We start from the raw sequence: 12,156 nt of genomic DNA, 5'->3' as shown, positions 1-12,156 counted from the left end.
AAAATGTGAAATAAAAATACAAAAAATATATATAATCTCAGCAAAAAAATAATGTCCTCTCACTGTCAACTGCGTTGAGACCACATGAGGGAGTAGGATGTCTTCCCTGTAACGCACAGCGTTGAGATTGCCTGCAATGACAACAAGCTCAGTCTGATGATACTGTGACACACTGCCCCAGACCATGACGGACCCCCCACCACCAAATCGATCCCACTCCAGAGTACAGGCCTTGGTGTAACGCTCTTTCCTTCGATGATAAACGCGGATCCGACCATCACCCCTGGTGAGACAAAACCGCGACTCGTCAGTGAAGAGCACTTTTTGCCAGTCCTGTCTGGTCCAGTGACGGTGGATTTGTGCCCATAGGCGACGTTGTTGCTGGTGATGTCTGGTGAGGACCTGCCTTACAACAGGCCTACAAGCCCCCAGTCCAGCCTCTCTCAGCCTATTGCAGACAGTCTAAGCACTGATGGAGGGATTGTGTGTTCCTGGTGTAACTCGGGCCGTTGTTGTTGCCATCCTGTACCTGTCCCGCAGATGTGATGTTCGGATGTACCGATCCTGTGCAGGTGTTGTTACACGTGGTCTGCCACTGTGAGGACGATCAGCTGTCCGTCATGTCTCCCTGTAGTGCTGTCTTAGGCGTCTCACAGTACGGACATTGCAATTTATTGCCCTGGTCACATCCGCAGTCCTCATGCCTCCTTGCAGCATGCCTAAGGCAAGTTCACGCAGATGAGCAGGGACCCTGGGCATCTTTCTTTTCGTGTTTTTCAGAGTCAGTAGAAAGGCCTCTTTAGTGTCCTAAGTTCTCATAACTGTGACCTTAATTGCCTACCGTCTGTAAGCTGTTTGTGTCGTAATGACCATTCCACAGATGCAGGTTCATTAATTGTTTATGGTTCATTGAACAAGCATGGGAAACAGTGTTTAAACCCTTTACAATGAAGATCTGTGAAGTTATTTGGAATTTTACGAATTATCTTTGAAAGACAGGTTCCTGAAAAAGGGACGTTTCTTTTTTTTTGCTGAGTTTAGGTAATCCTTTTCCCATTCAGTGCTGGCCTTCCAAAGGTCTGTGGAGCGGATAGCCGACCTCGAGAAAGGAGTCCAGGCAACGAGCCTAGCATGAATCAGCATCCACACTCCACTTACTCCTGACTGAGTTACTGTTCTCTAGCGGGCCGGGCTGTGTCCCTCCTCTGAACAGACCCATGCTAAGAACATGTCATATCAGAGCTCAGGATGAGAGTTACTGGCCATGGGCCGTGTGCACCAGCTGGGCGTAAAAAAAAGTTTGTCTTAAATGCAAGGTCTTGTACCGTCTGTAAGCTGTTAGTGTCTTAACGACCGTTCCACAGGTGCATGTTCATTAACCTGTTTGGGCTAGGGGGCAGTATTGAGAATTTTGGAAAAAAATATGTGCCCATATTTAACTGCCTCCTACACCAACTCAGAAGCTAGAATATGCATATTATTGTTCAGGTTTGGATAGAAAACACTCTGAATTTTCTAAAACAGTTTGAATGGTGTCTGTAAGTATAACACAACTCATATTGCAGGCAAAAACCTGTGAAAAATAGATTTTAGAAAAATGAGAATTTTGTGACTGTACTATTTAGTGTCATTGTTTTATAGATACCATAGTGAGAAAGCTGTTTGTGTCGTAACGACCATTCCACAGATGCAGGTTCATTAATTGTTTATGGTTCATTAAACAAGCATGGGAAATAGTGTTTAAACCCTTTACAATGAAGATCTGTGCCGTTATTTGGATTTTTACGAATTATCTTTGAAAAACAGGGTCCTGAAAAAGGGACATTTCTTTTTTTGCTGAGTTTAGTTGTTTGTTTGTTGAGGAAATCTATACATAGCAATGGAGCGGTGGGTTGCCGACCCCTACTGTAGGTACACAACATTGTCCCTGTCACAGGGATGTTTATGGATTATCTCAGTGAGTGGTAGAACCGTTTCAGTGTGCTCTCCTCGGCTTGGCTGTGCCCAGACTCCTACATGGTGCAGACACACTGCTGCCCACTGAAACACCAAGCCCAGCTCTCTCTCTCCCACTGAGTGTGGAGGCTTTCTCACATCCCACCCACTTGCTCAGGAGAACCCATGGCCTGGGGCTCCTGCCAGCCACACACATCGATTTTACTGAAGAACCACACACACACACACACAAAATAACTGTACTGGACTATATGTAATTATTACAGGTATACTATATTGTACTAAACAATATGTATGTCAACCAGTGATTTATTGTCAAAGGGCATGTACAGTAGTACTGTATATGTTCATTGTTATTTTGTATGTGTGGTTTCCATGGCTTGAGCAAGCCCCTTATACTGACATAAAGGAATAGTTCACTATTTTACAGCATGATGTTAGACTGTTCCTCTCCCTAAAAGTAGGCTATGAGCCAGGATAAATTGTAATCCATAGTTTGGTTTTCTTTAAACAGTTACTATAATATTCAGCTAACTTTAGCCACCGCTAGCTAAAAATAATTGGAAGTAATGTGGGCATGTGATCCCCTGTGACCAAAATCACCTGAAATCAACTCAAATCAACTCCATATTTGGTTAGATGTTACTAACAGTTGATTTAGAAATAAAATATATAAAATATTCAAATAAACATGTTCACATACCCCTATCGAAAAGTTGCTGGCTTGAATCCCCGAGCTGACAAGGTAAACATCTATCTTTCTGCCCCTGAACAAGGCAGTTAAGCCACTGTTCCCCGGGCGAGGGGTTGGATGAAATGCGGAAGACACATTTCAGTTGAATGCATTCAGTTATACAACTGACTAGGTATCCCCCTTTCCCTTTCATTAAAATTGATTTTTAGCTAGCGGTGGCTATAGTTAGCTGAAGTTTGTGGCAGTTTAAAGAAACGTATCCTGGCCCATATACGACTTTCAGAGTGAGGAACCATCTAACATCATGTTGTAAACTAGTGAACTACTCCTTTAAGCCAGCTCTGAAAGTATGACCTATAGTCAGATGTTCTTCAAGGGATTTTAGAGCCATGAGTCATAAGTACTGTAGCCCCATGATGGAATGTAAATCTGGGAACTTTCTAGACTTTAGCTACTCAAAATCTCTGGTGTAGGACATACTGTGGTCTCACAGTAGCCTGCACACATCTATTATATCTCAGGTATAGAGAATACCCACACTGACTAATCTGTAGGGAGAATACTGTCTTTAATGGGCCATAGATTTTTTGAACAGGCATCGTCACATGTATGATAGTGTTATGAGTTGATCCCTCTTGGCCAGAGTGCTGCCAGGCCTCCAGTGGACCACTGTTTTAATCATTCCTCCTTTCCATCTACTGGTCTGGCCCTCCCTGCCCTCCCTCCAGCCTTCCCCACCATGGTGGACAACCACATCAGCCACAACTCAGGCATGGCCTACATGGGAGCTATGGAGCCCAAGCCCGTCTACAGCCAGCCCCCCCAGGTCACGCCCTCCAGGTACTCCCCAGACCCACGTCACATGCTGGGGGAGGAAGACTTCACCAGGTCAGTACCATTTTTTGCATGTTTTTTTCTTTATTATCTCATTGTTGTACAGCACATAACAATCTTTTACAGGATGATATAGCTATGCAGTATAATTCACAAAAGGGAATTATATTTTACCAATAAGGCCCGAGGGGGTGGTATATGGCCAATATACCACGGCTATGAGCTGTTCTTATGTACGACGTAACATGGAGTGCCTGGACACAGCCCTTAGCCGTGGTATATTGGCCATATATCACAAACCGCTGAGGTGCCTTATTGCTATTATAAACTGGTTACCAACGTAATTAGAGCAGTAAAAATAAATGCTTTGTCATATCCGTGGTATACGGTCTGATATACCATGGCTGTCAGCCAATCAGCATTCAGGGCTCAAACCACCCAGTTTATAATATGTTGTTTACCATGTGAATGTAAGTTTTAAGAGTAGTTTTGACAATCCAGGGTTAGAGTCACTTTCTCGTGTCAAAATAGACAGGGCCACCAGATCGCAGTAAGAGGCCTTTTTGATGTGAACTTTAGAATATACATTTTTTAATCTTGGTGTGGTGACCGTTGCTTTACCTGGCGTTCCCCGGTGTTGTGGCTTTCTTTGGTGATATGTATGTAGATTGATGTAGTTTAGTGGGCCTCCAACAGCGTGGCAATGTGTTTGTCTCTGGTTGACTAGCTGGGCAAGGAGGGTTCAGTTTTGTCTGAGGTGGCAATGTATAGCCCAAATACCTCAAAGAAGCCCTCTCATCCCATAGTCCCTCCTCCTTGTTCTGCCTTACGACCTCTTGGCCAAACACTGAAACAACATTCACAGAGCTTGATTTGAGAGCCCCACAGTCACCTTAATATCCTGAGCTATTGTGTGTGTGTGTGTGTGTGTGTGTGTGTGTGTGTGTGTGTGTGTGTGTGTGTGTGTGTGTGTGGCAATGACTGTATGGTGCATGTGGGCGTGTGTTTGTGTGTATCCGACTGTGTGACTGTGTAGTTTTGTGTGTAACAGTTTCTATACATGTGCATGTATGTATGTGTATTTGTCCTGTGTATTTGTCCTGCGTAGTTGTCCCGTATACTGTATATGTGTTTGTGTGTTCTGTGTTTGTGTCCTACTCAAGCCCCATTCACTGTGATTTCTGTACTCCCCCACCAGGCCTGAACCTATTTACAGTGTCATCCACAAACAACCTGGGGACAGCGGGGTCCCCCTGGGTCTCTACAGCGGGGGGATACCCCGGGACACAGGCTACTGTTCTGGCCAAGGCCCAGTCCCCTCCTCTGGCAGGTACTAACCCAGCGGTGTCGCTAGGTCCGCTTAGCTAATCTTACTACCTAGTTACAGCCCTGTGTTGTCCTACCTTCACCCGCCTCGCCACACCTGTATCTGGGCTTGGCAGTAGACTGTGGTGCCTGGAGACAGGGGAGAAGTGGTGGTAGAGGGGGATCACCATGGCAAAGGTTTAGGGACGTGGCTCCACTTTGAGACTAGAGGAGGAGGAGAGATGGCAGCAGATAGAAGAACAACGGGATGAAGAGAAAGGGAAGTTAGGAGGGAAAAGGAGGAAGGAGTGCTGTTTGTGCTGACAGAGCTCTCTTGTAAGGGAGGGCGTCCCATCTATGTCTGATAGCCACTTAGAATCTATCGGTCTGTGTGTAACAGTCTATACATGTCTTACCTCTCCATGTCCATGTCTGCTCCTGCTTTTAATGTTGGTGGTCATACTCACAGTATACATCTATAAAAGCCTTTACAGTGCCATGTGTCACTTTTGTAAGGTTGAAATAGCCACAGTGGCTTCGATAATGATCTGCTTTGACTACCTGTCTAAGATGGATAACATCTGCAACAGCCCTCCCCCAAGTCAAGTGTGAAAGTTTTCCACCGGTATTTGTTTCCTCCTTTATTTGTATTTCCAGAGTTAATATTTAATTGTTGTTTTTCCTACACTGGCATGCTCCATTTTGACTTTACATCTAACCTCCATTTACTTATTGCACGTATTTATAAACACCATTTTACATTAAGAGTAAAAAATACTGTGTGCTAATAGTGTTAAATCATCAAACCTACATGAATATGAATTAGAAACAGTAGCATTAGTACAGTCCTGAGCTGAGACCAGCCCTAGCCTGAGCCGGCTGACAGAGTTATACCTGCCCTTCACAGAGACACACGTCTCCACAGGACCGCTCGCTGGCACAAGCTGCTCAATTCCATCTGGCAGGAGCCGAGTCTAACCAAGGCCCGAGTCCCCAGCCAAGCCACTGTCATTGTCCTAGCTTCCCTACTGAAAACCTCTACGGCAGATATATGGACAGAATGTCTGTTAGTGTGTGTCTGGGTTGTTTATGAGTGTGTATTTAATGTAATCTACCTGTCTCTGTGTGTGTAGAGTTGATTTGTTTTATGTGTTGTCATATATTTGTGTTGCGTGTCCTCTGTCTGTCCTACCTTCCTCATCAATCACCATGTTGTCATGGATGAATGCCTTGATGTTGCTGGTTGCATGCCACTGTATTTATGATTGTGTAGAGTATGCGTGTCTAATCTATGTGTGTGTGTGTGTGTGTGTGTACAGAACATGCCACCAGTGTCTGTGTGTATGTGCCAGTAGACTGAGGGGGTAAAGTGAACAGACAGTATTGGGAGGAGGTGTAACTGGAGGCTGTCATCACACACACACACACACACACACACACACACACACACGTGCAGCACAGGAATGTTTTGCCTGCTGCTGTCCTTATGTAAATATAAACACTGGGCCGTGGTTTTACCATAAATGTATTGGGAAGTGAGAGGCTTATCCAGCACGGGGCAGCAAATGAGGAGTGCCGGACATTCCTGCAGCTGTCGTGATTCATCTGCACTCTGGGAAAACCAGGCCATGCACCCAGGTCCACCACCCCCCCTCCACCCCTCACAAAGACAGCCCACGCTGCCAACATTAATCACACACACTGATCTACTCAGACATTTCCTCATAATGTGCTGACGCATAGGCACACACACATTAATGTTGGCTCCCTCACATTGCAATATAACACACACACACACACACACACACACACACATAAAAACACTTGTTGGTATACAGTACATGCATACCCACCCAGACAACACACACATCAACACACATGCCCCTGGTCTACAAACACACACATGCCCCTGCTCTGTCTTTCAGGGCCTATACAGTATGGCGCGTCTGCTTCAAACCTAAACAGAGAGACATTGTCACGGATGACATCATCCCAACAGACTTCCGGTCCAGTCAGACTAGATCAACATCTAGATGCATCAGATTCCCTGCTGTCGGATAGGAGAGAGACCTCCCTGCAGCCCAGGAGGATTTGCATAGGATTTTATTCTCAGGGTTTTTATTGGAGTGATTATTCTAGTGTAAAGTGAGGGCTTCCAGAGGAGTGGAGCTAGACTCAGTCAGAGAGAGAGGGCCGGTATCGTCTGCCCTGTGCCCATCTGCGACACCATGCGTCCCCCTCAGTGGTGCTGCCGTCACCTCACAGACACATTCCCCTCTCCATCTGACACTACGACCTCCTCTCTGCATGGTGGAGGATATTCTGGAGACGGAGAACCTACAACATCATTCTGTCATGAAACAACAGACCCTAGATGAGGAGGGATGCACACCATGCTATGTGAAGTAGAGACCATTCTAAACAGCGGCCCAATCACCACGGTAACCTACGACCCCCTGGATCTAGAAGCCCTCACCCCAAATCACGCTATTGTCGAAGCCTGTCCTACCCCCTGCAACCTTTCAAAACAACTACCTGTACATCAGACGGCATTGGAACAAGTCCACTACATGGCCGACATATCTTGGAAGAGATGGACACAGGAGTACCTGCCACTTACAAGAAAGGCAAAAGTGAGGTAAAGTGAAATGCAGCTTTAGTGAAGGAGATGTGGTTCTGGGCATGGACCCCACGGCACCACGTAGTGCATGGATACTTGGAAAGGGTCTTGAGACCAAGCCTGATTCCAAGGGGTTAGTAGGTGCAGTACGCCTGAAAACAAGAACCAACATTATAGAAATGTTGGTTCTTTTCTTAACCTTTATTTAACTAGGCAAGTCAGTTAAGAACAAATTCTTATTTACAATGACGGCCTACACCGGCCAAACCCAGACGACGCTGGGCCAATTGTGTGCCGCCCTATGGGACTCCCAATCGCAGCCAGTTGTAATACAGCCTAGATGGAAGGCGCCTTCAAGTTAAGTAAAGAATTGTTTTTGATTTCACATCAAATACAATTGGGACTGGTGTGTAGGAGCCAAATAGGTCATATTGTATATTTGCATGTTTCCAATTCATGATGCACATCTGTTTTATGTGTGTTTGCCATTAATCCCCTGTCAAGTGTGTGTGTACCCCCTCTACTGGCCAATGGAGAATACAGTTAAAAGGCATACATTCTCCAAGGCCTACTGGGAGTGACTGGAATGGCAGCACAGTCTTTTGGCCAAACCAGACCATGTTTACCATGCTGTTTGTTTCTTTAATGATCAGAATTAGTTTTGGTAGAATTCTGTACATTTTTGTACCCATGTATTATTATTTTTCAACTTGAATCAAACTCTGGACATTAGATTTGTCTGCGTCAAGACTAACATTTCACCACTCTCCATTGTGGCTAAAGGACTAGAATGGAAATTCTATTGGGATAATTATATTGGACAATTTAGCCACTACAGGAACCATATGCAGATATCTTAGTATACAGTATGTCACTTTTGTTTTTATAAGCTATGTGACCTTTATTTATCCAGGTTAATCTTGTTGAGATAAAATATATTTTTCAAGTGAGACCTAATGACCGGAATGGTGTTTGTTTTTGAGTGTGCGTCTTTGCTGACCAATACCACAACCTGAACTGTTTAGCTGTGCACTATCAGAGAGTAAAGAATGCTATTGGCCAGGACTGTTTGCCCAGAGACTAGATACTGTAAACAACAGGAATCTACAGAGCAGTGCAGCAGGTGAGCTAATCAATAACTTGGTGTTGCTCTTCCATTGTGAATGCGCTCAACCTTTGACTGGTAAGCTTTGAGAGCATTACAGTGATATATCCACATTTGCAGCAAGCCCTTCTATGGCCACTGGAAACCATTCGTAGACGGGGGAAAGATTAGAACATGGTAATCATAGTTCAGGATCAGTTGAACGCCTGAGTTAGTCTAAACTGTTAATCATTCATTGCGCCTGGTTTATTCTTAGCCGCTCTGAGAGGCTTGAAATATCTTGAACCGTCTGTCGCCTTTTCCATGTCAAATTAGAATGAAATAATAGGTCTAGGAGGAGAGAGGCAGTGGCGGTAGAATCCACTGGAGAATGTGAAGATGAAAACTAGAAGAAGGACAAGAGAGCAGTCTCTCTTTCATCTGTATACACCAGCCCTGCATACATTGGGCTTGTGAGCCTGCTACAGAGAGAGAAAGAAAGGGAGCTAATGTTTAACCCTGAGACTTGGTCTGTATGTCTGTCTATGTTTGTGGAAAATGTTGGTCCGCATTGTCCACCATTAATCAGCCAAGCAGAACCAATTACTGGGCTGAGGCGAGGGAGAGCCAGAGCAGAGTGCTGGGGCAGCGCGACCCGCTAAACCCCACAGCCCACATCTCCATTCAGAGCATTAGGACTGGGCTGCCTCAGCCTCTGCCAAAACACTGAGGGGAGGGGGATGGCTGGTTACAGAGCGGGAGAGGCAAAGCGAGAGAGGGAGAGAGAGAACAAGAGCCAGAGCGAGAGAGAGAGAGAATAAGATAGACAGGCCCATAGAGGCATGGAGAGAGGAGAGGGACAGGCATAGAGAGTAAAGGTTTTATAGCACCATAACGGTTTACATTCCTGGCGTGGATGAAAAAACGAGGGGAGGAGGGAGGGGGAGTCAGCTCCCAGAATTGCCCAAGCGTTTTTTTCCTGATTTTAGGATTCCATACATGTGCTGGCACAAAACACACACATTTACTTTCGAGAGCCACAGCATTCAAATAACTCAAACAGCATGTAGTCTGAAGGTCCTCCCATCAACATCCCACTCCCGCCGCCTTTTGCTGTGATACACAGCCCTCTGAGCCACACAAGGGAAGCCTGGGCAACAAAATGAGGAAGCTTGGAACGGGGGAACCTACCCTGGCTGTTTCCTGTAGGATGTGGTTCTGTTCTGTAGAGATGGCTCTGGTCTAGTCTGTGTGGGCGGGTGTGGTTTAAGTCTTGTCCTGTTGCTGATGAGGAGTAGAATGTAACAGCCCAAAGTGGAGCTGTATCTCATCACACAACATCCTGAGATTATGTCTGTACATAGCGAGCCTCAACCAGAGCTCCTCTCACAAGCAGGGCAAAGATAGAGAGTGGGGTTAGGGGGCTTTGAGACATTACTTGGAGTTGACATAATAATGTGCAACAGTCAGTAGCCACCATGTTTGCAGTGAACATCTCCTCCTCCATGCCATTTGTGAGAGCTCACCCCAAGCGGCTGAGGAAGCGACTGTCATTCAGGAGCAAACACAGGATCCTCAGGTAACCATGGTGATGCATGTGCCTGAGTTGGAATGGTCCAATACTGTCTGGTCCGATGTGCGGGGTACAACGGTCCTATTGTGTCGCTGCATGCGGTTATTTTTAAGATGATCTCTCTCGTGTGCTACTCACGTTTGTTACTCCGTTGTGTATGTAAGGGTGATGTTGATTTTCAAAAAGGTATTCATCCTTCAGAAATATATATAGAAAGGAGCCTCTGCTAGGCAGAATTTTACATGGATGACAGAAAGAAAAGGAGAGTGTGTGGTCAGTATGGGCTTATTACATCTCTGTGACTCATCCTCCCATGTGGGAATAAACCTAATGCAGTAATTGCAAAAAGACTTGCCTACTATAGTTCCTGACTTTCAATGCCAAACAGGCTTTATTCACATGCTCTAATTTGAGACCATGGGCATGAACCTTACATTTATGGACTCTCAATTGAGGAAATGCATAATTTTTTAAGGGTATTGTAGCAATCCAGGATGTGCTGATATGGGTTTTAGATCAACGTGAGATATTTATGTAAGTACCATCCAATCATTGCTCTTCAGTCAAAGTGCCTTTCGTTTATGTTATTAAACCTTTGTGAAACCATATAAAAACTTACCATGCCTCTTCACATGTTTAACTAGAACAATCAGGGTTGTTTTCAGTCGGGACCTGAAACTAACGCTAGGAAAGTATGTATGCATTGGCTCCCATTGATGTTAAAAGGGTCTCTACAGCAACTTGGAGCACAGCCATTAGGGATTGAGTAGGAATTGTTATTGTGGACCGCAGGCTGAGTACTAGAGCGAAGACCACTAATGGGAACCATGTGGAGAGTTTTGTTGAGACGGGCTGTGTGTGCGTGCGTGTGTGTGTGTGTGTGTCAGCTTCTAGGGCCTCTGCGGTGTGTCTTTGCCTTACAGTCTGAGGCATGTTCTCAGAAGTCTTTTGATGGTCCCTAGCAGTGGTTTGGCCTCTCCAGGATCCTCAGTCCAACACAGTCTGGAATTCAGCCTGCCTGATGATGACTCACAGCGGCTAAAGCTAAAACAGAGCTGCAAGCAGGGGCAGTCAAGTGTGGGGCTGCTGCTCGGTGTGTGTGTGTGTTTTTCAGGGGGTAAATTGTTCATCCAAAGACGGCATGTCTTGGTGGGCCCTGTTGCGCCAAAGCATTGTTCGAGGTGAAGTCGAATCATAATAATGTTGTTCCTATAGGCCTATTACCAGTGTAGTTCAGCATATTTGAAAGTGCTGTCTGTATTTAATTTCCTTTTTCTCCTTTTTTTTCATTCCATTTGTGGAAAGGATGTTTTATTACTCATTTGAATGCTGAGATTGTTTCCCCTGCAAAAGTATATGAAAGTGTTCACTTTCAAACATGTATAGAAAGTGCTACTCTTCAGGCTCTGCTGCAGCATATTCCAAGGATTGTATACGTACTGCAAAATGAGAGATGTATGTGTCACCTTTTCCAGAATACAAGTTAGTCCCATGTATGAACAGATGTTGGTGTGGGCTGTTTCCTAAACTGCCTCCGTCTCCCCTTCTGTCTTTTTGTCTTTCATCCCTTTTCCCTCTTTTTCTGTCTCTCCTCCCACTTTTGCTCTTCGTCTCTTTTTCAACCTCTCTCTCTCCCATTTTCTCTCCTTACCTACATTCTCGCACTCTGTCTGTCTCCGTCTCTTTCCTGTGCTCCCAGTCCCGCCCTGCGGCCTGACGCTGTCGCTCTGTTTGGCAGGGAGCCGCGGAAGGTGCTGCTTCACAAGGGCTCCACAGGGCTGGGCTTCAACATCGTGGGCGGCGAGGACGGAGAGGGCATCTTTGTCTCATTCATCCTGGCTGGAGGACCAGCAGACCTGAGCGGGGAGCTGAGGAGGGGAGACCGCATCCTCTCGGTCAGTGGCTTATCGGCCCTCGCAATGAACTAACCAGCCAGCTAACCTGTGGCAGGGCTTACACATCTGAGATATTTGCTTAAAACATACTTACAGCAAGTTGCAAAGCTTCTACAGTAGTTAGTGCTTTGTCATAACGACATAGATAGCTACAGCTGTACATGGTTTAGCACTGAATATTTACCATCAAAGACT

At 45.5% G+C, this 12,156-nt stretch overlaps 1 protein-coding gene across 8 annotated transcripts in view; it reads left to right on the top strand.

Moving 5' to 3' along the window:
* dlg3 (discs, large homolog 3 (Drosophila)) overlaps positions 1-12,156 on the top strand; it is a 130,094-nt gene that overhangs the window by 81,298 nt on the left and 36,640 nt on the right. For 5 of the 8 annotated variants that reach the window (XM_029730317.1, XM_029730308.1, XM_029730323.1 and 2 more), the window contains 2 exons: positions 3,352-3,538; positions 11,766-11,961. In XM_029730317.1, coding sequence (XP_029586177.1) covers positions 3,352-3,538; positions 11,766-11,961 — 383 coding nt within the window. The remainder of the gene's footprint in view (positions 1-3,351; positions 3,539-11,765; positions 11,962-12,156) is intronic. The other 3 variants (XM_029730332.1, XM_029730300.1, XM_029730292.1) reach the window with 3 other exon arrangements.

This window comes from Salmo trutta, chromosome 3, assembly GCF_901001165.1.
Source record: "Salmo trutta chromosome 3, fSalTru1.1, whole genome shotgun sequence".
Taxonomy (NCBI): Eukaryota; Metazoa; Chordata; class Actinopteri; order Salmoniformes; family Salmonidae; genus Salmo; species Salmo trutta.
This window is presented reverse-complemented; position numbering and strand designations above follow the sequence as displayed.